Here is a 23,404-nt window from a genome sequence, read left to right as displayed (position 1 = left end):
TCGGAGAGCATTCTAGGTCTATAAACACATGCCTAGTCAGTGAGTCACTGCCTGCAGAGAACTTCCTCTGACAATGTCACGAGGAGGGTCTATTGGACAGGAGCAATGAGTGTATGTTGGTGTGCATTGGGAGGTGAACCCCTTTCTCCTCCCCTTACCACTTCCCTCTGCTCTACTTCCCCAAACTCCATGCAGTATAGAATCACAGGCCTGTAGGGCTGGAAGGCGCCTCTATAGGTTATGTTATCCAATCCCCTGCACTGAGGCATGACTAAATATTATCTAGACCATCATTGGCAGGTGTTTGTCTAACATGCTCTTTAAAACCTCCAATGACACAGAGATTCCATAGCTTCTGTTCCAGGGCTTAAGTACCCTGACAGAAAGCTTTTCCTAATGTCTAACCTTAATCTCCATTGCTGCAATTTAAATGTATTGCTTCTTATCCTGACTCCAGTGGAAAAGGAGACCAATTTATCATCCTCTTCTTTAGAACAACCTTTCACACACTGGAAGACTGTCATCAGGTCCGCTGTAGGTTCCTGTCTCCCAGGAAATAATACAAAGAGAGAAATTTCAGGCTGAGCCGAGGGGCTCAGATGTGAGATAGATTTTAATTGAGTTTAGGGTTTTGTTTTTCTCTCTTTTGCTCAGTTAAGGGTGGATTGTCCAAAGGACAAAGCAGACGTGCTGGGTGGAAACAGGGGGTGAAGGAGAGAGAGAGAGAGCTGGGGAGAGGGAGACAGCGAGAATGAGATCAAGGGAAGCAATCAAGAATATGAGTGTGTGTGTGTGTTTTCATGTCCACATATCACAATTCACTGACCCACAACACTTCATGAAGCAAACAACGTAGAGCGTCATAACATGCACACACAAGGCAAGTTACACATAGCAGTAAAGCTCATGAAAAGTGCAGCCAAACACACCTCAACACAACACTCAGTGTCGACCATACAGATTCCAGCACACTTCAGCACAGACACACCGGGAGCAGAAGGACACTTGGGGATCAGCAGAGACACACTCGGAACATGGACACAAAGACACCCACACCCCCACAACAAACAGCCACTGACAACATTCAGTCAAACAGAACTATATGTGCAGACAGACTCGCACTTAACCAGCACACCACACAACAGGAAATACATTCAACCTGACACCATACAAACTTGGGCACACATCTACTCACCACACATGCAAAATATAAACACCAGCAAATATGCTTATGCAATCTAATATCCAAACACAATGACGCAAAGAGACCCAGGCATTGACAGAAAATACACACAGCGCACCATCAGACACACTGACAACACCTCCAGGCAGGAGACAGGGGAAGCCGCATTCTTATCTTTCTCTTGGGCAATTCCAGCTAGCGACACCTGCACTCAGGGATCTGAGGGGAGAGGAGACCAGCCGGTGGGGTGGAAAAAGAAGAGAGAAAGAGACAGAGAAAGGAGGAGGGGATGGTTTGGGAAAGGTGGCTTCAGAGTCTGTGCATTGGGAATTGGCTGAGGAGCTGCGGTGCGCCAAGGACAGCGTTCAAAGGACACTTGGATTACGAAAGTTGTGTCCAGCGAAGCGAGCTTCGTCCCCAAGCTCTTCCTCAATCCTGCCAGAGAAAGGGAGAGAAGCAGTGCAAGCAACTCAGAGCCTCAATGCAAGGGCACGAGGAGCCAGTGAGCTGCAGCAGGTCACACAGAGCGGGAAAACAGGCCACTGTAAGTGCGCCGAGAGAGGCGCCATGACTTGGGACGGGGAGAGACAGGTCAGCTTTGGTTTGAGCACACCCGGGGTACTGCACTCAGTCCTGGGGGACCCTTCTGGGACCATGTTCTGGAGTCCCCTGTTCTCCCTCCACTGTCAGTTCCTCCCTCCTCCAGGAGTCTGTCCCCTCATGGAGCCAGAGAGACATTCTCCCACCTTCGCATTCCCGGCCAGGGCCGCTCACCTCATGAGCTGGTTGTACTTGGCCAGTCGCTCAGACCTGCAGGGGGCTCCCGTCTTGATCTGTAAAATGTTCACCCCAGAGAGCAGCGTGAGACCCTGCAGCGCCTCACACGGGGCCCTCAATTTGCTCTGAGAGGTAGCAGGGGCATTCAAGCTCCGTTCATTCAGTATCACAGCAGTGGGGGTGGGGTGGCGGGAAACGGGGGCAGTTACCCTGGGGCCCGGAGCTCTGGCTGCCACCACTGCCACTTGCAGTGGCAGCAGCTGGAGCTCTGGCCCCGTGTGAAATGCTACAGAGCTCTGTGCTGTTCTGCCACGCCACATGGAGAATGAGGACCCCAGGGCTGACTGCCCTAAGCTGGGCCCCCCTCCCAGGCCACCACTGCCTTCCTGAAGTTCCCCCCAGGACCCGGATTTGAGTTTAGCTGACACATACCTGCCCAGTACAGAGGCCCACAACCAGGTCTGCAATAAAGGTGTCTTCAGTCTCTCCAGACCGGTGACTCACCATCACCCCCCAGCCGTTCTCCTGGGCCAGCTTACAGCTGCAGGGAGAAATGAAGTCAGTGTTTCATTTTTCTTGTGCCTCCACCTGCTGGGGATGGGACCCTGCCAGGGATGGGACCCTGCCACCCCCACACTCCCAGTTGTGGTCCGGGGGACTTCTACCACCGGTGAAGGGCACCAAGGCCTTGTCCAGCCACAAAACCTGCACCTGCTTATCTAAGCAGGGTAGAAAGTGCTGCAGTTAGACTGGTGCAGGGAGCAGGTGGCTGGGTGGACTCACGCTTGAATGGCTTCAGTAACCGATCCAATCTGGTTAACTTTGAGCAAGAGGCAGTTGCAGGCTTTTTCCTCCACTGCTTTCTCAATGCGCTTGGGGTTTGTCACCGTCAGGTCGTCCCCCACAATCTGAATCCCCACGTTGGCTGTGAACTTGGACCAGGCCTCCCAGTCATCCTGATCAAAGGGATCCTCAATGGACACCACTGCAGAGAAAGGGGCAGATGGCCGTATGAAAGCTGCCCCGCATCCCCGTGCACAAGCATTGTGGGGGTCTGTATCCCGGAACACTAAGCATTACAGAGTCACAAAGCACAGTAGTTCACCTGGGTAATCACGAACAAAGCTTTGGTAGAGGTCACCCAGCTCATCTGCAGAGATGTAGCGGCTGGGGTCATCAGGGGATTTGAAGTCCAAATCGTATTTGCCATCACGGTAGAACTCAGATGCTGCCACGTCCATGCCAATGACAATCTTCTCAGTGTAGCCAGCTTTGTCGATGGCTTCCTTGAGGAGTTCTAGAGCTGGGATGGGAAGAGAGACAGAATTAGATTCGGTCACTGCTGATCCAGGCTGGGAAAATTCTTCTAGAGCCCCAGATATCTGATTGCATGAGGGTCAGGCACAGTTGAAGGAGGTCAGGCAGGCAAGATTAATGGTCCCTCTCTCATGAGACCCTGCTCAGGAGCTTGCAGTGGGACAGAGTACGGAATGGGAGTATGTAAGCTGGGTTCAAATATCACAAGACCCCATGTTCTGGAGCAGAGAGGTAACAGTCCCTGGCTGCTTGGCTCTGGGGGTACCCTACTAGGCATGCTAAGCTCCTCAGTCCCAGAAAGAGTGCCAAGCCTTGGAAGCTGGAAGGTGAGTGACAGTGCAGCAGAGGAGGACCTGTGGATTGCAGTGGATGAGAGGCTGGATATGGGTTGGCAGTGTGCCCTGTAGCCAAGAGGGAATATTGGGGTGCATTGGGTGGAACATTTCCAGCAGATCTAGAGAAGTGATTATTCCCCTCTATTTGGCACTGGTGAAGCCACATCTGGAAGCCAGTTCTGGGCCCCCCAGTATAGAAAGGAGGTGGATGCATTGGAGCGGGTCCAGCAGAGGGCAATGAAAATGATTAGGGAGATGGAGCACATGACCTATGAGGAGAAGCTGAGGGATTTGGGCTTATTTAGTTTGCAGAAGAGAGGAATGAGGGGGCGATTTGATAGCAGCTTTCAACTTTCTGAAGGGGGAGTTAAAAGGATGGAGAGAGGCTGTTCTCAGTAGTGATGGACGGCAGAACAAGGAGCACTGGGCTGAAGTTACAGAGGGGAAGTGTGGGTTGGATATTTGGAAAAATTATTTCATCAGGAGGGAGGTGAAGCAGTGGAATGTGTTACCTAGAGCAGTGGTGGAATCTCCATCCCTAGGGGTTTTTTAAGTCCCAGCTTGACAAAGTCCCGTCTGGGATGATTTAGTTGGGGTTGATCCTGCTGGAAGCCGGGGGCTGAACTTGATGACCTCCTGAGGTCCCTTCCAGCCCAAGGATTCCATGATTCTATGACACTCTGAAATTCTGGGGTCTGACTCAAAGAGCAAACCCCAGCTGAAGGATGCCACGACTGAGGAGGAGGGCAGGAGAACTGTCCGCTAGAGTGTAAGGGCTGTAAGCTCCAGAGGGAAGCTAATGTTTAGAGGAGACTGGGAATGGAGTGCAACAAAGCCCAGGGAAAGGTGCTCAGGTGCTGTCCTCCAAGGTGGAGGGATCTGTGAGCCTGGAGAGCTGCTGCACCAAGGGACAGACTGGGAACCCCCAGGGAAACTAGGAACTAGGTGTTCTGGGTAATGGATAGGGTAGGGTATTGTGAGCCTGCCCTGAGCCCCAGCTTTGTTCCCTTCTCCCTCTATCTCTCACCTTCACTGTTCTCCAGAATGTTGGGGGCAAAGCCACCTTCATCCCCTACGTTGGTGGCGTCCTTCCCATACTTCTCCTTGATTACGCTCTTGAGGTTGTGATAAACCTCGGCCCCAATGCGCATGGCATCCCGGAAGCTTTCCGCCCCCACGGGCAGGATCATGAATTCCTGCATTGCCAGCTTGTTCCCAGCGTGGGAACCTCCGTTGATCACATTGAAGGCCTGGAAAAGTCCAGAAAGAAGCCAGGGGTGAAACTGTCAATATCCCGGCCCTGTACAGGAGGGGTCCTCTGCCAAGTGGGTGCATGAATCTCCATGCTCCCATAGTTCTGGGTGCTCAGCTCCCCACCCTCCACCAATGGTCTATTTGCAGGTGGCCTTTGAAGCGAGGGGCAGAAGGTTCTTACGGGCACAGGCAGTATGAGGTCAGTGTTCCCAGCCAGGTCAGCAATGTGTCGATACAGAGGCACATCTTTCTCTGCAGCACCTGCCTTGCACACAGCCAGAGAGACACCCAGGATGGCGTTGGCTCCAAATTTAGCTGTGGACATTTTAAAATCAGGGAAGAATGAACCCTCCAAACATCCTCATCCCTGCCCTGCAGCCTCTCTGCTATCCCAGCCCTGGGCTCCCCTCACAGCTCTGCCACTGCCCCTCAGCCCTGTCCTGCAGCCCCTCTGCTATCCCAGCCCTGGGCTCCCCTCACAGCTCTGCCAGTGCCCCTCAGCCCTGCCCTGCAGCCCCTCTGCTATCCCAGCCCTGGGCTCCCCTCACAGCTCTGCCAGTGCCCCTCAGCCCTGCCCTGCAGCCCCTCTGCTATTCCAGCCCTGCCCTGCAGGATCTCCCCACACTCTTCTATTATTCTATTTCCCATGTGAAAAAACAGTGGAATTACATTTGTTTTCTGTTCCATCCATCTCAAGCATAAGGTTGTCTATCTTCTCTTGATCCACAACCGAGAGGCCCTGTCAAAAAGACACGTCTGTTAAGAAGGGAAGCAGGGGAAAGAAGCATGGGTGAGAGACAGTTGTGTGTGTTACTGTTTAACACTTGTGTTGTGGTCAGCACATGGAATCAGTGTACGTTCCACTCTGCCCTGGTTGTGAGGAACTGGCTCTGTGTCTGGGCCATGTAGGTATGCCAGGTACAAAAACCAGGGACATCTGGGGAGATCCTAAGCCTGTGAAACTGGACAACTATATTAAGCTCCTTTCCAGATTTCCCAGACTGGCTACCTCAATAAAAGGATGATCCTGGCAAACCTCTGCACTGGCCACCCTAGGACCTTCATGCACTGTCACAACCTGATGTGGCCACGGAACGTCATGGGAAATTCTAAATTTGGCACAAACAAAATCCCTGGGCAGTAGCAGTGTGAATGCCAGATGGTGAGGGGAGAGACAAATGGGAATGGGAATGGAGGCTTTGGATGAGGAATGCAGTGCTCCAAGAGGCACAGGTGTGAAAGAAGCAGGGAGTCTTCTAATGAGGGGCAGCTGGAGAGGTGCCAGATCAGATGGTAACTGGCGTATGGGGGGGAGCAGTATAGAATAAAACCCCACCCACCTAGGGTGCAGAGATCTGCTGATGACACACACACACGCACACGCACACACAGAGGGGCCTGTGAGGGGCTGTCCCTGACGTCACAGGGAAGAGCAATAAGCCCATCCAGTCAGCGAAATGAAGAGAGACACAGAGGCAGAAAGAGACGAGAGAACAAGAGATCAAAATCAACTTCCCAGGAAGGAGAATAAAGGGAAATCCTTACAGAGCCCAGAAGAGCTGGGGCGATAGTGCTGTTGATATGATCCACGGCCTGCAGGACCCCTAGAGAAGGGAAGAGACAGGTGAGGCCAAGAGAAAGACAGAGGAAGATTCAAGACCCGATGCCCCACTCAGTCACACCAGCGTTAGAGTTGTGTGATTGCATTGAGGTCAGGGGGCCTATGCCAGCATAAAACTGGGCCCGTGGAGTGAAGAGTCCAGCCCTGACAGGGATGAGCGCACACACACGAATGCACACGAAGAGCACGGGGGCTTGGACGTTGCCTGCGACGGTTCAGGGAGGGGGAGCAGGAGCTGAACCGTCCCCACCTTTGCCGAGGAATCGGAACTTGTCGTTGTCTCGCAGCTCCAGAGCTTCGTAGATGCCGGTGGAAGCGCCGCTGGGAACTGCAGCGCGGAACATGCCTGAGCGAGAACAAACACAGGGATGAAAAAGGAGGCAAAGGGGAAGCTTCCAAGCCCCTGCACATCTCTGGCTTTGCTTATCCTCCATGAAACTTACAGCTTACGGGCTGTTTGGGTAGTGGCATTACTCCAGAATGTGCGTGGGGGCTGGGGGGACAAACGTGGTGCAAGGAGAGGAAAGGTAATGAGACAGGTGCAGAGCCACACAGAGAACCACAGTGTCCTGATGCCCACCGCCTCTCTGAGGTACACCCACTAGCTCCACCTCCACCTCTGAACTAGAGCTAGGGCACAGGAGGCTTGCTCCTCTGTCTCCTGCTCCAGCACCTTAGTCTCCACCCCTGCTAGGGAGTCTGAGGCTGAAGATGGCTGATGAGTAATTTCTCCTTTGTGTTGGTATTTCATTGACTAAAGAAGTGAATGAATCATTCAGCTCTAGAAGCTGACAGACACCTGACACAAACACACATGGATATGTGCACAGATGGGAACAGGCCAGGGCACTTCCACATGTATGCACAGAACTCCAGCTTATAAATCTACAAAGGTGCAAGGCACAATACCATGGCTGTGCCTGAAGACGCACTAGACTCTGCAGATGCCTGCTGGAGAGAGAAGCACGCCTCTGTGATATTGTATAGACACAGGGGCACCCATATGGGCATTAACAGCCTCTGGGACAGACAGTTGCTACTGCACATACAGCTCCACAACCTATCACATACACACAGAATTCAGCAGTTTCATTGCAGTTTCCAGTCAGTCTCTCTCTCTGGCACTCACGTGCCAACTCAGCACTGCTTGCACGCTACACCTGCAGGAGGGTAATGAATATTGGTGCTGCAGAGCACACACACATTTACTAGTGAATCCACGCACACCCCCAGCTAGGGATCCAGCCACAAACTGATCTTTCCACTCCAAAGCCCTGGGCCTCTCCTGCCAGTGCTAAGAGAAGTGCTCTATCAGAGAGCATGAACTATATGGGTGTGTGTGTGTGTGTGTGCGTGTGTGTGTGTGCACGCGCGCGCCCTCTCCTCTCAGGGTGCTGCAGTGACAGACACAGCTGCACACGCACCGCCCACACTTTAGCACAAACACACACACATGCTCATTCATGTGTTAAAGTCACAACTTAGGGAGCCACTTTCTCTTAGCAGTCAGTTCACCAGCAGGCGTGAAGTGGTCCGGCCCACGGGTGTTGCACGGGGCAGGGGCCTGGCCAGGGACTGGACAAAGCTTGCTGAGCCTGTGGGTGTTATATTCTAGCTGATGGTCACAGACCTGAACTAACACCGCTGCCTCCAGCGGCTGACCAGCCCGGACACACACGCTCTGGCCACCTTCTTGCACATACCTTTGGCCGTGTACAAATCCACTTCCACGGTGGGATTCCCGCGGGAGTCCAGGATCTCCCGGGCATGGATCTTTTCAATCGACATGGTGATCCTGGTCTTCCCCTGCAGAAAAATTGGAGAGGGGCAGTGACGGGAGGAGAAACAACGGAAGATGCTCGGTTCTGAGTTTCTTAGAACTGGGCCCTTCCTTCCCCAAATGCCAGTCACAGGCTGGAAGGACTCAGGCTATGTCCACACTGGGAGCTGGGGCAGGAGTCCGAGTGAGCAGAGAATGATCTGAGCTAGTGCACTGAAACAGTGATGAGCCAGGGCAGCAGTGAGCAGCGGCGCAGGCTAGCAGCCCTGAGTACAGGTTTGTTCTTTGGGTGGCTAGTTCAGGCCATCACTCATGCTACCAGGAATCATAGAATCCCAGGGCTGGAAGAGACCTCAGGGGGGTCATTAAGTCCAGCCCCCTTCTCAAAGCAGGACCAACCCCCAACTAATCATCCCACGGCCGTACTGCTCTATTTCGCGCACTAGCTGGACGCAGTCGCTGACGTGTGTGCGCCTGTCCAAGCTGGGAATCTGCCCGAGTGCAGCTACAACATTGGAGACGAGCCAGAGAAACCCTTCTGGGGCTGCAGGGGTGGGGCTCTGCGGACAGGAGGGCTAAACCCACCTGGCTCCAGGAAGCCATGGCCAAGGGGAGACATGCAACTTGCTGGCCAAAGCCCATGGGTGTGATTCCTGAGGGGAGGGGCCCGTTTGGGGCAGTGCTGTCCAATCTTTTCAGCCTGGTCACTGAACTCATCATTGCAAAACAGGAAGGGGGGTCACAGCCAATCGCTGCCATGTTTTGCTCCCTTCCTGCCTGGGCAGCACAAGGCAGCTGCCCTGCCCAGGGGGTGGAGATGTGGCATTGCTGATGCCACCCTCTCCCTGCACAGAGGCCCTAGCGCCAGGGGGAGGAACGTCAGGATGGGGAGAGGCATGGCCAGAGCTTGCAGGAGCTCTCCCCAGCTGGGATAGGGTCTCTTGGGAGCTGGCCCGCTGGTGCAAGATGGGGGCACAGAATCAAGTCCCTGTAATTAATCAGTAGCTCTCAGCTTCTCCCATTCCTGGGCTGTGTGGGAGGGGAGCTGCCTATGATTTTCCTGCTCCCCCTGAGGCTCCCACAGCATGGCAGGGAAGCTGGCCGTGGCACATCCAGCTCTCTTCTCCTCCCTGCACTGCAAGGCAGCCGGCAAGCTGCCAGGGAAAGTCCATCACTGCGGTGTTCCCAGCTCGGAGCAGAGCCGCTAATGGGGCTGCAGGGGAAGCAGTGGGAGGCAGCTCCCCTGGCTCCTGGCATGCAGGGATGGGGTTGAGTCAAACAGTGCAGTTTTAGACTGCAGGGCACAGCTCAGAGAGCATCATACGCCAGTACCCTATTCTGACCTATGGTCTCCCTTGAGGGTCACATCTCAAAGCCTCAAGGGCTGCAAACTGGGCCCCTTTGCTTTCGGCAGGGGTGTTTGGGGAGGCGGGGGGGGGGGCCCATCACTGAGGTGTCTTTGAGCACAGGAACTGGAGCATTCAAGGGCCCATGGTCTGTGAGGGAGGCATTGCACTGAATTCTCCCATTCCCTGCCCTGGGGTGCCACTCCCTGGAGTCGCTGCCAGGCCCTTTGTCCGGCAGATGGGTGAGAAGGCAGGTGGGCCTCAGAGTGCTGGGCAGGGGAGCCCCTTGAATGCCCCAGTTCCTATTGCTTCCCTTCCTCCCACAGACTCAATCCCCCACCCCGCGGGCTAACCAGTTCTGAGAGGGGATTTGAAACCCAACCCAGAGCTGAACCGAAGGAAAGCTCAGGGAGTGAACCCTGCAAAACCTTTACCTGGGGACAATCACCCAGCACAAGGCACAGTGGGGCTGGGCTGAGGTTTCCCACCAGGTCTGTGTGCAGCGTATGTGCTGGAGCAGAGGGGAGCCCAGACACAGCCCCCACTGGCGGCAGGAGCTGATCTGAAGCTTGTTTTCCTACGCCTGCAAATCACAGTGTTGTTACAGGGATGTCTCCAGTGCTGGCAAAGCTCCGCCAGTGAAGCTGAGAGTCTCCAGAGCCCACGCAGGGCTGTTCTCCCCATTGCAACTCCCTTCACAGCCACCATCTGGGCTGGCATCCCCGTCAGCTGCCCTAGCAGCTGCTCTGCAAGCCGAATTCCTCACACAGTCTGTCAGACCCACTAGCACTTCCCCCAGGGTAGAGCCCTGCAGCTGTGTGCTTCCCTTATGGCAGCGCCCCAGCATTACCCTGGCAGGCAGTGGGAGGGCGCGGAGGGGCCGACCCCACTTGTGTGAGCGTCCGCACAGTGGAACCCTGACGACGACACATGAACTGGCTAAAGGCGTCCCAGCCTCAGCAGCAGCATTGCCAACTCCATTCCAGGCTGCCTGTGTTCCTCTTTTCCCCAGTCCTGCCAAAGGCCATGGAACAGCTGGCTCAAGGACAGCAGAGGAACAAGACATCAGCCATGCTGCACTGCCATGGCCCCACCACGCTCTCTGTTCCTCTGCCCCCTCCCCTCTGTCCTGTGCCTTCCTTGCTTCTTTTGGGCCCTCAGGGCCCAGCTCCCCTCCTCCCGGGTCCCAGATGGCGGAAGCGCCACACGGAACTCGCTGGCTCCAGCAGTGCTGCCCTGAAAGGAGGTCAGGGGCGGATAAGCCGGGATAAGGGATAGGAACAGAGTTGCAGCTTGGAACTCAGGCACAGCGGAAGAAGAAGGGAGCAGCTGCAGTCTGAAGGGGGCACAGGCCCTTGCATGGGCAGGCTGGAGCCCCCACCCAGTGCAAGGACAGGGACTGGTGGCCAGGCAAATGGGCGCTGTTGGAAGGAGGATTTCACGGGCGCTGTAGTGTTCCCCCAGGCTGGCACCCCACCAAGGAAGTTCATACTGCCAGGGCATGGTGTGGAAACTGACCGCAGCGTCTCCCCGCACCCCCGCCTGCCAAGCCGGGCAAGCGCAAGGACTGCCCGGTCCTCCTCCCCAGACCCTCAAGCCTGCTGCAGTCCTCCAGAAGCAAGCACTGGGAGGGCCCTGCTCAAAAGCAGCTGGCACTGCTGCAGTTCCCCCAGGCTCGCCGCTGCTGCAGTGCTGTGGCTGCTGCCGTTAGTGCTTTCTTGGCTGCCATCTCCACCCATCACTGCCCCCCAGCGGGGCGTGGGGCTGTGAGTTACATGATGTCGCACGCAGCAATTCCTCTCCCTCCCCTTGGGAGGCAGCTCTGTGTTGCTGCCTGTGCCCGGCTAGGTTGGGAAACTAGCCTGATCCCAGCAAAGCAGGTCTCCCCCAGCCGGGCTCCCCTCCCCCAGCACCTCAGATGAGTGCCTGTCTAGCACCAAGTTCTCTCAGAGACATCTGGAATCAGCTGCCCCACAAGCGAGGCTCTCAGCCACAGCGTCTCCCTCGGGTGTCCTTGGGAACAGAACCTCCCTCTGGTGGCTGAACCCTCCCCAAATACATAGATGGAGAGGCACAGCTGTGCTGTCCTGCAGCTTGGTGAGGTAGCACAGCTAACGACGGGTGGGGAGGGGGGTTGTTGCGTGATATTAAACTAAGAAGGAAAGGAGGGAAGCAGAGAAGGGAGAATGCAGGGGGAAGGGAAAACAGGAGGAAGAAGTGAGGGGAGTTTAGTTAGTTTATTTGCCTCTCTGCCTGGTCCCTTTCTCCAGGGACCCAAGTGCTGGAAGGTGCTGGGGGTCCCAGGGTGGGGAGTGTAGAGAAGCACAAGGGGGATGTTGGATGTGAGGGGGACACTTACCTTCTTAGGGCAGTTGTGAGCGAGAGACTGGGAAAGTGCTGCTGGAAGGAGGAGGATGGAGCTGAGGAAGGATGCAGGACCTCAAGGGGAGATGATGTGTCCTCTAAGCCAACGGCAGCAGCAGCAGGATGGAGACGCCCCTGATAGGGCCGAGGCAGCAACATGTGACCCAGAGCTGCGATGAGTCAGGATTTAGAAGAAGCTTTGCAAACAGCACGTAGAGAATGGAGAGAGAGAGAGACGGAGACTCGGAGAGAGAGGAAAGGAGAGGGGGCCTGGATAACCAACTGCACTCACGCCAGGTTCATTAATGCTTTTTATTCAAACCTGAAAATATTGCAGGTGCTTCAGGCTCCACAGTTCAAACTGCACAAGCCTTAAATGCCCCCCTCCTCCTTTGGGGGCCTGTGAAGAGCAAAGCCTGCTCCACTGACTGCAACAGAACTGCATTCCCTTGGGCAGCATAAGGGGTGTGTGACTCCAACCTCTCCCAGGAGACACAGGGAGTGTCTGGTAGAGTAACTTTAGGGTCTGTAAGAGCGAAATACATTGAGCTGTAGAACATTAGTCCTGCTCCCTCTCCCACCTACTCCTGCCCCACCGTGTGCAGAGGAGCATCACGGACAGCTGGCAGGTCACTCGGATACTTCCCCTTGTGCAGATTCCTCCACTTCCTGAGGGCAAGAAAGAAAGAAAAGGGGGAGGTTAATAAGGATGGCTCCAGATGTTGCTTTTTCCCCTTCTTGTGGAGCATGGCTTTAAAACTCTTCTGTTTCCTCAGGCCGACCTTTTCATTAGCTAAAGGGTCGCATGCCTCAGGCCATTTTTGAGGGCAGACATGATGCAGCATGTTCTAGCCAATCCAGTGGCTGTTTCACACACTGTGCTCACTCCCGACACTTTACTTTTGGGAAGTTTAGGCTTTCTGTTCCCTCTTCATCTAAAAGAAAAGACACTCAGACTGACAAGCACTAGTCCTTCTCCTTCACCAATATCTTCCCTTCCCTTCCCCTGCTGTAACCTGTGCCTCATCCTGGCGTCGCTGCCGTGTCTCCTGAGCCTCTGCCCGCTCATCTTCCTCAAAGAAATCCTTGTCGAGACGCTCAAGATGGGGAAGCAGCACCAGAGCCTCCATCCGGTATTCAGTTTCATCAGAACAGGGATTGTCCATCAGCACCAGCGCCCGCAGCATGGGCAGCACCTGCAGCTTTGCCATCTCTTGAAGGTTCAGAATGCCATTGCCCCTGCCGAGCAAGAGAGAAAAACTCTATTTATTGAGCTCTCCCAGCAAAAATCACTATAAAGTAACTGAACAGACGTGACAGAAACCCGTTGAAAGGGACTCATCAGCAGACAGTCCTGAGCACTTGGGACTGATATCTGGGGCTCCTCAAACTGAGACAGACAAAAAGAAAAAACTGCCCCTCTCTGGGTTTCCTTGGGTGTCTCCTCTGTGCACAGACAGCCCTTTGGATCAGCCAGTGTCACCGTCTCCCCTGTGCAGCAAATACCTAGGAGAAAAGGTATGTGCAGTCATCAGCAGGGGCAGGGGAGAGGAAAGAGGGACCAAAGGTTTTAGCAAAGGGTACAAGTTGCAGCAGGGGAGATCTGAGATGGATTTGGAGGGGCCAATCTCTCCCAAGGAACATGGTGGCAAAGACTGGCATCCCGACGTGGATGAAGATTGAGAGCACTGGGACCCACTGTGATGGCTTGGGCCTGGCCCTGGGAGACCAGTGGGCTGGGAAGACCAGCCTATCACCTCCTGCTGGTGAACATTTATGTCTCCAAAGCAGCCAGTTTAGCATGCCCTGGGGAGGGCAGTCCCATTGCCTGCAGAGGGTTCCCAGAATTCCAGAGCAGTCCCTGGGGCCAAAGCCGATCAGCAGAGGACCCACCGCAGATTGAGGTACTGCAGGCATTTCATGCTCTTAGAGAAGCCATCCAGGGTCTCGAGCTTGTTGTCACGCAGATGCAGGGATGTGAGCTGCACCAGTTCCTCCAGACCCTCGAGGTGGGTAATGAAGTTTTGGGCCTGAGCATTGGGGAGGGAGAGGAGAAGTTCAGGTGGGAAAAGGAAGAAAGTTGGAGAAAGGGAAGAGGAAATCAGAATAACATCATATTGTTAAAATTCATTTCACTCTCCACATATTCATCACTCCAGTGCATTGCTCTAAAGAGCAGCTTTCTCTTTGGTGGGACACAGCAACTGTTTAACAGCCCAACAATTATGCTGTGCAATTATTTAGGATAGGAGAGTCAAGGCCTTGTGTTTTCCTGCTGCAGGCAGTATTTTAGGGATGGGGACTAAAATAATCTGATTCAGGGTTTGACTACAAAGGTTAGGGTTCTTTGCCCAAAGGGCAGGAATAAATGAGTCATTTTCAGAGTGGAGAGAGGTAAACAGAGGTGCCCCATAGGGATCAGGTCTTGGACCAGAGCCGTTTGACATGTTCATAAATGATCTGGAAAAAGCATGAGATGGTGTAATTTGCAAATGATGCAAAATTACTCAAGAATGTTAAACTGAAGCAGATTAGAGAAGTTGCAAAGTGGTCGCAGAAGGCTGGGTGACAGGGCAACAAAATACCACCACTAAATACCTCTCTCCATTCTAATACTGACTCATTTATTCCTACCCTTTATTTCCTGTCTTTTAACCAGTTACCAGTCCATGCGAGGACCTTCCCATTATCCCATGAGTTCAACTACATTGTGGGCAGTGGCTCACCCTTGTCCACATTTTTCGTTGATACCCCCCTTCTCAAAGAATTCTCCTAGATTGGTGAGGCATTATTCCCCTTTACAAAAGCCATGCTGACTCCTCCCCAGCAAAGCATTTGCATCTATGTGTCTGATCATTTTGTTCTTTCCAACAGTTGTAGTCAGTCTGTGAAACCCTTCCACTGCTTGTCCACATAGAGAATGGCAACCTATGCTGTCATCAGCTACCTCGTTAACTGAAGCAGTAGAGGTTTGCGCAGTGAATCCAAAGGTTCCAACCTTGCTAATGACACTTCACGTTAAAAGAACATTATTAAAGTCTCAATCAAAAAAGTTAAGAAATGCCATAATTAAAACAGCCTGTGCAAACTTATTTCAGCCCTCTTACGCATATGCATTATGATGCAGTCTTCAATGACATAAGCAGAGTACCCTTGCTCCATTCCATGCATAGGATGGATGCTGCTCAGGGAGGAAATCAGAGCTGTGTAGGGCAGGAGGCTGTTTCCCGATGGATCTATTGTTGTTTGTTGCAGAAATTGGAAGGCAGGCAGTGAAGGAAGGAGGGAATTGTAGGAAGAGAAAGGACAGTCTCCTGGTTAAGGCTGCCCTGGAGAATTTGGCTGTAACTGTGTCTCTGCCACATAGTTCCTGTATGATGCTGAGCAAAGCACTTCAACCACACTTCTCACAAGTGCTCACTGACTGTGTGCTCCTCATTTTCTGCCGTCTGATTTGAGAACGGGGGCTGATCTGCAGACACTGAGTGCTCAAATAGGCAACTGAAATCAGCGCAAGTTCCCCTCAGAGATTAGCAACACAAGCTGACAAGATCCTATCAGCTCATGATCTTCCAGGTATTTTATTATCCTCCTTGTAATTATAATTTCAATCAGTTTGCCAGACACAGATACATGGGATGTAATTCCCTGGATCACCTCTTGAATTTTTTAGGTACGACATTTGCTACCTTCCAACCCCCTGGAGCAGTGTCTGATTTTAGAAGTTGATTATTATTGGTATGTCTTCAATCACTTCATTCTGGAACTCCTTCAGAATGCTTGGGTGTAACCATTTGGGCCTGAGGACTTACTATTCTTTACTTTATCAATTTGTTCCAAAACTCTATTGACATTTTAGTCAGAGATCCTTCCTCTGATCTGTCTCCTAAAAAAAATGGTTGGATTCTGGGGCTCTCTTCTATATCTTCTACAGGGAAGAGTGATGCAGAGTTCATTTCACTTCTTTGCAACAGCCTTGTCTTCCTTGAGGGCTCATTTTGCACCTTCATTGGCCAGTGGCCACAGTGACTGTTCAGCAGGCTTCCTGCTTCTGATATGCTTGATTTGGTTTTTTTTGTTAGTTTTTGTGTCTTTAACTAGTGGCACTTCTAATTAATTTTGAGCCTATTTCCCTCATTAGGAATTTATTTCCAGTTTTTAAGGCATATTTTTGCTTTTAAGTCTGCTGTTCAGCCATGGTGGCTTTTTTTTTTTTTTGTTCTCTTACTGTTTTATTATTTGGGGTATACCTTTTGTTTGAGCCCTATTACGGTGTTTTTAAATAGTTTCCATGTGGTTTGGTGCCATTTTGCCCTTGTGATTGTATCTTTTAATGTGCATTTAAGCAGCTTCTTCATTTCCTTTCTGAAATTAAATGATGCTGTGGTAGCATTGTCATTTTTGCCCTCCAAGGATGTGAAACTTAATTATATTATGACCAGTCTTATGAAGTGATTCAACTGTATTCTTGGACCAGATCCTGTGCTTCACTTAGGACTAAATCAAGAATTGTCTTGCTTTATTTAACTCTATGCTTGCTTTTACATACAGTGCCACTCCCCAACCAGCGCCACCTATTCAATCATTCCTATGTATTTTGTACCCTGGTATTATTGTGTCCCATTGATTATCTTCATTCTACCATGTTTCTGTGATGTTTATTGTATCAATCTCCTCATGTAATACCAGACACCCTAGTTCATCCTCTTAGTATTTAGATTTCTAGCATCTGTGTATGAGCACTTGTTCATTCTGTCAATGTTCAGTTGGTTGCCTTCTTTTGCATTTGACTGTTCTTCTCTAGCTCCTACCTGGACTTCCCCAACTTCTTCCTATTTTTACAAGGACATAGCATCCCTTTTTATAAACTCATATCTGAGGGGTGTTTCTACCCAAAATACGTGCTCCTTTACACAGGTTGGCTTCCTCCCACCCTTAATTTACAAAATCCTCTCAACCTTTTAAATTGCACATGCCAGCAATCTGGTTTCTTTTTGGCTTAAGTGGAATCCATTCTTCCAGCATTGGCTTCTCCTTTCATAAAAGGTTCCCCAGTTCCTAAAACTCTGCTTTGGTAGGGTGCATCCTTGCCAAATCTCAGGAGTTTACTTCTTTCACTGTTAACTTATGGTCATTTTGACTAATCTGAGTTTACTGAAATCTCCCTTTGTGAAGCTCAAGGTCACTGTCACTGTTTGTTATCCTGTCTGCCCTTTGGACACTGAACCTAGTTACACTGTAGTTATTACTTAGTGATTAGTGCCTGTCACTAAATGCTATTTAGGACTAAGTTGAGAATAGCTTTTCCTTTTGGCTGCTCGAGCTCCAGCTGTTCCAAGATGCAATCCTTTTAGATGGGTTTCTGTAAGCCTGCCCACATATAAAGTCTCATGCCCCAGCCTTAGGGGAGGAGCTATTGGACTCAAAGCTCAAATGGGTCTGGAGACAACAAAGGAAAAACAAAGGGATGAAGATCACAGGGTCAAAAGCCAGGATCAAGAGTGATCCACATCCCTTGCACAAGCTCACCCACATTTAAAGGTCCGTCTCCCCAGCCTAAGAGAAGGAGCCACAAGACGCAGATCTCAGGTATTTCAGGGGTGGGGGCAGGGGGAGTGACAACTAAGCAAAAACAGGAATAGGAGTGAGGGTCACAGGGTCAAAAGTGGGGAGCTAGAGGGAGCCACATGCCTCGTTGCTGCAAGAGCAGGTCTAGCTGGGAGGGCTCTGAGCACCTGCAGTCCTTTACCTGCTGCATATTCCCAGCCACTCCCCTGCAGGGAGAGAGTAGCTCTGGTAGTTCTATTGCCTTCTGGGCTGTGAGAACACCAGGGAATGCAGGACAGGAACTTTCCTAGGCTGCACATAAGCCTAGGAGAGCGCCTGGCCCAGGATGCCATTCTCGCCTACACCACTACCCAAGGCACCACAGGGGCCACGTTAAAAGGGAGAAGCTTCGTGCCAACAGGTTCTCTGCTGGGAATTTGCAGGTGGTTTTTGCTCCCTTTGCACAGGTCACAGAATCTGCCCCAAAGAACTGACCGTGTCCTTCCTGACCTTTTAGAAACCAGTTAATCTCTCAGGCTGACAAGGCTGAACAGTGATGGCCTCCTACCACCCTGGAGCACAGATACCCCAACAAAGTCTTCACGACATTCCCTGCGGCATAGTGCCCCTGAGGTGAGGCGCTCTTACCAGGTAAAGGTTCCTGAGCTTTGGCAGATGCAGCCCCGCTGTGGTCTGCAGCTTGTTTCCTCGCAGCTCCAGTGTGTGCAGGCTTGTCAGCTTCCCCAGATCCAGACCTGATATCACCTGGATTTCATTCCCTGAGTGACAGGAGAAGAAAGAAACCAAAGGGTTAATCCTTCCAGTGTTCCATTCCCCGCACATAGCAAAGAGCATTTCTCTGTGGTGAGGCCTGGCACACACCCACCTTTAAGGCTGAGGCTGCCCAGGCGTGGATGGGTAATGCCATCTGTGTCCCTGATGCGGTTGAAGGCAAAGCTGGCAATCTGCAGGTAGGGCAGCTCTGGCAGGTGGGGGCTGGTCAGCCGATTCCCATCCACCTTCAGCCATAGCAGGTGGATGAGGCTGCCCAACGGAGACAGATCTCTCAGCTTGTTCTCTGACAAGTCCACGTAACGCAAGTGAATGTAGTTCTGGAGAAGGCTGATATCTGTCAGGTCCCTGCCACAGGATGAGAATGTGAAACAGACATCCACCTTTCTTCTTCCCTTCCCATTCCTCCCAGAGCTGGCCTCCACTCTGTCCCTCCCCACTTCTGGGGAGCCAGTCACTTCCTCTTGCCGCTTACCTAGATCTAGTCTGGAGAAGTTTCTCTGGGCATCAAAAAGAGGGAGCAGGCAGACTGGGGGTGAGCAGAGGGGTTGGAGACAGAGTCCTGAGCTGTTAGGAGGGGCAGAAACTATGGGGAAGACAGCAGAGAAGCTCTGAAGGGATAACCCCTCAGTGAGGGGTCCTAGCATTGAGGACTGGGTGGGGAAAAGAGAGCAACCAGGAAGAACCAAGCTGAAGGGCCAGGGGGCTGCAATGCACAATTAGCGATAAGGCTGATTCTAGAACCAGGCAAATAGGGCAGTTTCCCTGGGTACCAACTTCCTGAGGCCCCCAACCTCTCCTGATTATCTGGCCTTTTTTTTTTTCGGTAGGGTTTCTCAAGAACAGGATGCAGAAAATATTTTCCACCCTGGCCAACAAAACAGCTAGAGACAACACGGTCTCTCTAGTGCCTGGTGGGCATGGCCAAGGTGGGGCTCAGTTCCCAGCGATATGAGTTCCACAGACGTCCAAGAATGTCCTCCCCAGGACACATTTGGGTCCATGGATTACAGGCAACTGGCGGCTGAGGGAGGGAGACTCTTGAGGTGGCTGCTGAGTTTGGGATGGTGACACTTGAACAGCACCAGAAATCAATGCAAAGAGCATAGCTGGGGTAGGGGAGTGAGTTGTTCTCAGCCACCCCACTATACAGAGAAAGAGCTGATGAGGGCATTTCCTGGACCATTGATCTAACTATCCATGGCTATGTCTACACTTACTAAAAGCTTCAAAATGGCCACGCTAATGGCCAAATTGAAGAATACTAATGAGGCACTGAAATGAACATTCAGCATCTCATTAGCATGCTGCTGGCTGATAGGAATAAGGGGATTTCGATGTTTGCGGGGTCCTTTCGAAATGGACCCCCATGTAGACGAGCCCTGGGTGAGCGAACTGCAGCACTTTTGAAGTGCCGTGGCCAGTGGCATGCTAATGAGGTGCTGAATATTCATTTTAGCACCTCGTTAGTATTCTTCGATTTGGCCATTAGCACGGCCATTCCGAAGTTTTTGTAAGTGTAGATACGGTCCACCTGCCCTGTCTACCCAGTTGCTGTGTCACTCTGAATGGTGATACTGTATCCCAGCAGCTCCCTGACTCTGCTGATCACAGTGGTCTGGAATACGGTGTCTCAGAGGTAGCTCAGGGCTGGCTAACTGGGAGGAGGTCTTCAGCAGACCATTATATCCTGATAGCCACAACCTGGGAGTCCAACCAGAGAGACAGGGCCACAGGAACGCTGACCCAACAAGCTGAATGCCAGCTGGCCAGTTATCTCCTGTTGCCAGGTTAGACTTGGGAGAGCAGGAAGATTCTATGTAGATATTGAGGGCCACTAACGAGGTAAAAGCCCCAGAGGCCATATCCATTGCCATTATCCCAGGGCGCAGCCACAGGTAACCCAGAATATGATCTGTCCAGGTTATTGAGTGGGATGCCCACTAACCAGGGCAGCCCACACAGAAAGAAGCCCATACTACTGGGACCGGCAATCCATTTCCACACTAATCAGAAGGAGGATTTGACTGTGCTTGTTCCCACACTCACTTTTCCTTTGCCTCTAGTTTCACGTAGGCATGTGCCAACCCATTGCCAGTTTTACACAAGAGAGAGAGGCCTTCCTTCATGAGCTCCTCTGTCAGAAGGCAGGGGACCAAGCTCTAGGGGGGTTGGGGGGGAGGAGAGAGACAGAAACAAACTGTCAGTAGAGAAAACATCAGTGAAAATGAGACAGCTTCAGTTTCCCAGCTCACCCCAACAGCTATGTCCCCCTATTCATTCCCTCCCTCATTCTCTGGGTCCTCTCGCATGGCTCCCTTACCTCCTCCTCTTCTGCTGGGTCCTTCTCTTCCTCCCCCTCCTCGCCCTCTTTTTCCTGTTCGTTGGCACTGTAGTCATCATCAAACTCCTCATCTGACATTCTCAAGGACTAAAAAAGCCCTGTTACAAGAGAAGTTAATTCTAAGCTAGAGAAGCCTGATCGGCAGCCCCTGTAGGGAAGCCCAGTGTATCAGCAGCAAGGAGAGCTTTGCACACCCCAGCTGCTGTGCCAGGGCCAGCACTGGGCCCCCCTTTGAGACGCGAGAGTTCAGTCTCTCCAAAGGCTCCCAATCGCACTGATGCAGACCCCAGTCCTGCTGAGAACCTGCCACCTCGCTGCACCCCCAGAGCCCTGAGACACATCCACCACCTGAGGACACACCAGCTGCGGCCACAGGGGCCTGGTGCCCACAGGAGAGACCCATTCGCCAACCCTGCACCATGGAGTGACCTGGGCCCGGACTGGCAGCAGGACACCCAAACCTGCCCCCCAAACCTCCACCGGGGCAGGGGGTCTGACCCCAGCTCTGAGCTGCTGCAGGAGCCTGCGGGGAGGGGAGGGTGTGTTTACTGCTGCTATGGAAACCTAGGAGAGGGGTGGGAACTAGCGCCAGGATCTGCTGCCATGGCAACAGTTAGTGATTGACAAGTCCCCAGGAGATTGGCAAGAGCCAGACCGTGGAGAGGCTCCGAAGCTGGTTGGCCAGCGCTTCATAGAAGGAGGCGGTGCGTGATTTGCATGAAGGGGTGGAGCGTTGTGCTTTGGGGGCTTGGCGGCTGCAGTGACGTTGCAGGGCTGTTGAGGCTGCGGGCGCTCGCAGTTCTGCGCGGCGGCGGGAGGCGGCGCGTGGTCGAGGGAGCTGCGCTTTGCTACGTGGCGCCGCCGCCTGGCTCATTATGGACCCTAGGTGCCGGCACTAGCGTGCAGCTGCAGCCGCAGCCCCGCCTGGACGAGGTTTCCCTCCTACTCCGGGTTGGGTGGCTCCCAGCACCCCACTCGTGCCAGCGCCCGTTTTGAACCCCCCGCCCCCCGCGTTTACCAGTATCAGCTGGAAAGTGTTCAGATTAAACACGTCCTTGCCAGGCCCTGCTAGGAGTCAGTGAGTGGCTGCCACCTCCAGAGTGCAGCTAGTCCCTCCATCCAAGGCACTAGTGCCATGATCGTGGAGGTAGGGTCTGAAGAAGTGGGTCTGTCCCACGACAGCTCCCCTAATAAATTATTTTGTTAATCTCTAAAGTGCTACTTTACTGCTTTTTTGTTTTTCACAGCCCTGATGTTCTTACAGAAGCTGGGACTCACCTTCTGCCATGCTGAGACTGGACTGATTTAGGCTGGTGTAGTCAATGTTCAATGTGCCTCCTAAGTCCCAGCTCCCCTAGTTCATCTGTCACCTAGGAATCACACCACAAATTAAAGTGACCAGACAGCAAGTGTGAAAAATCAGGACAGAGGATGGGAGGTAATAGGAGCCTATGTAAAAGACAATGTCCTGAATGTTAGGACTGTCCCCATAAAATCTGAATACCTCATCACCCTACCATATACCCACTTTTCTCCTGCAACCTCTCTGCACAGGATCACTTGATTTTGCGGATCAACAGAATCACAGAATCATAGGGCTGGAAGGGACCTCAGGAGGTCATCTAGTCCAGCCCCCTGCCACATTCTCCTTTCTCCTGCTCTCTGTGTCCTTTGTTCCTCTGTCCCAGGCTCTGTGGCTCCCAGAGGGCTGCACTTTTTCCTCCTACTTCACTGGCTTCATCTCCTGCTGACTGCTCACTTCCTCAGCCTCCAGTCTCATGATGCTTTCCCTCTTTCACCGATCTCTTCTCTCTGGTATTTCCTCTCTTAACGCAAGCCTGCTCCCGTTCCCCATTCTTCCAACAGTCACGCTGCCACTTCCCCTGCTACTCCAATTACTGCCTCCTGTTCTTTCCTTTCCTCACACTGTTTCAACTCCCATTTTTTCTTGCTGCCTCACAGATCAACCTCTCACATCCTAGGCAGTCTCCCTGACTGTGTGACTTGTGGGAAAAGGGATTAGATGAAATCTGGTGGAGCTTCTCCATCTCTTGGGCAAACTTCTGGAGCATCCATAGGAAACAATCATGCGTAGGGTCCTTTCTCCCAACTGTGACGTTGCCACAGACCTGTTCCAGCGGGGCCTGGCTGGTTGGCAGGGCCCAAGGCGGCATGCTGACAGTGGGGCCCAGCTAGCAGGCGGTGGATGCTGAGATCAGTTGCAGCATGGAGCCCTCAAGGTGTGGGGCACAAGGCTTGCCTTGCCCTAAGTCCAGGCCTGCTTTGCCAGACTGACGCCATACCATGTGGCGAAGGGACTCATCCCATTTGTTCTGCACTTACCCAAGGTCAGTATTCTCTTATCATGAGAGGGTTGCTTCATAAGGCATTTCAGATCCTTTGTAACCCATCACATGCTTTGGCCCATCCCTTCCAGCTCCTGCAGAAAACCCTAGAGAGATCTTACTAGCTATGCTTGTACATTCAATGTCTAATGGTTTAAAGATTTTTGTAAAGTAATCTGGGAAGCTGGATCTGGACAAAAAATGGGCTTTTTCTTGCCATGCCTGTGACTGGACTGATTCAGGCTGGTCTAGTCACTGTTCAGTGTCCCACATTCAATGCCACACTGAGTTTTAGTCTTTTCTCCCCTTCCTGTGATTAGACTTCTAATTTATTTCATTAAGAAATTGTGGCTAAATCGCTTTAATCTGGATCCACAAGCCCTGCTTTGTACTGCTTAT

General features: G+C 52.4%; 2 protein-coding genes across 4 annotated transcripts; both read right to left on the bottom strand.

The window, feature by feature from the left end:
- Positions 1-609: 609 nt before the first annotated feature.
- ENO2 (enolase 2) lies at positions 610-12,142 on the bottom strand. Of its 3 annotated transcripts, none has more exons than XM_074983610.1 (12): positions 11,973-12,068; positions 8,191-8,293; positions 6,738-6,833; positions 6,412-6,470; positions 5,536-5,605; positions 5,048-5,181; positions 4,640-4,862; positions 3,066-3,263; positions 2,744-2,945; positions 2,393-2,501; positions 1,958-2,016; positions 610-1,618 (listed from the first exon to the last, which is right to left on the bottom strand). In XM_074983610.1, the coding sequence occupies exons 2-12, from the start codon at positions 8,273-8,275 to the stop codon at positions 1,549-1,551; spliced, it is 1,305 nt and encodes a 434-aa protein (XP_074839711.1). In that variant the 5' UTR covers positions 8,276-8,293; positions 11,973-12,068; the 3' UTR covers positions 610-1,548. The 3 variants fall into 3 exon arrangements, with proteins under 3 accessions (XP_074839711.1, XP_074839712.1, XP_074839710.1); XM_074983611.1 differs by lacking the exon at positions 11,973-12,068 and adding an exon at positions 10,464-10,579; XM_074983609.1 differs by lacking the exon at positions 6,412-6,470 and having other exon boundaries at positions 11,973-12,142.
- Positions 12,143-12,511: 369 nt separating this feature from the next.
- On the bottom strand, positions 12,512-22,074 carry LRRC23 (leucine rich repeat containing 23). The gene is made up of 8 exons (XM_074983613.1): positions 21,939-22,074; positions 20,640-20,758; positions 20,366-20,478; positions 18,411-18,664; positions 18,173-18,303; positions 13,871-14,007; positions 12,994-13,216; positions 12,512-12,646 (listed from the first exon to the last, which is right to left on the bottom strand). The coding sequence occupies exons 2-8, from the start codon at positions 20,736-20,738 to the stop codon at positions 12,608-12,610; spliced, it is 996 nt and encodes a 331-aa protein (XP_074839714.1). The 5' UTR covers positions 20,739-20,758; positions 21,939-22,074; the 3' UTR covers positions 12,512-12,607.
- Between the last annotated feature and the right edge of the window lie 1,330 nt (positions 22,075-23,404).

This window comes from Carettochelys insculpta, chromosome 1 (genome assembly GCF_033958435.1).
Source record: "Carettochelys insculpta isolate YL-2023 chromosome 1, ASM3395843v1, whole genome shotgun sequence".
Classification (NCBI taxonomy): domain Eukaryota; kingdom Metazoa; phylum Chordata; order Testudines; family Carettochelyidae; genus Carettochelys; species Carettochelys insculpta.
Note: the sequence above shows the minus strand (reverse complement) of the source record. Positions and strands in the feature narration are given on the sequence as shown.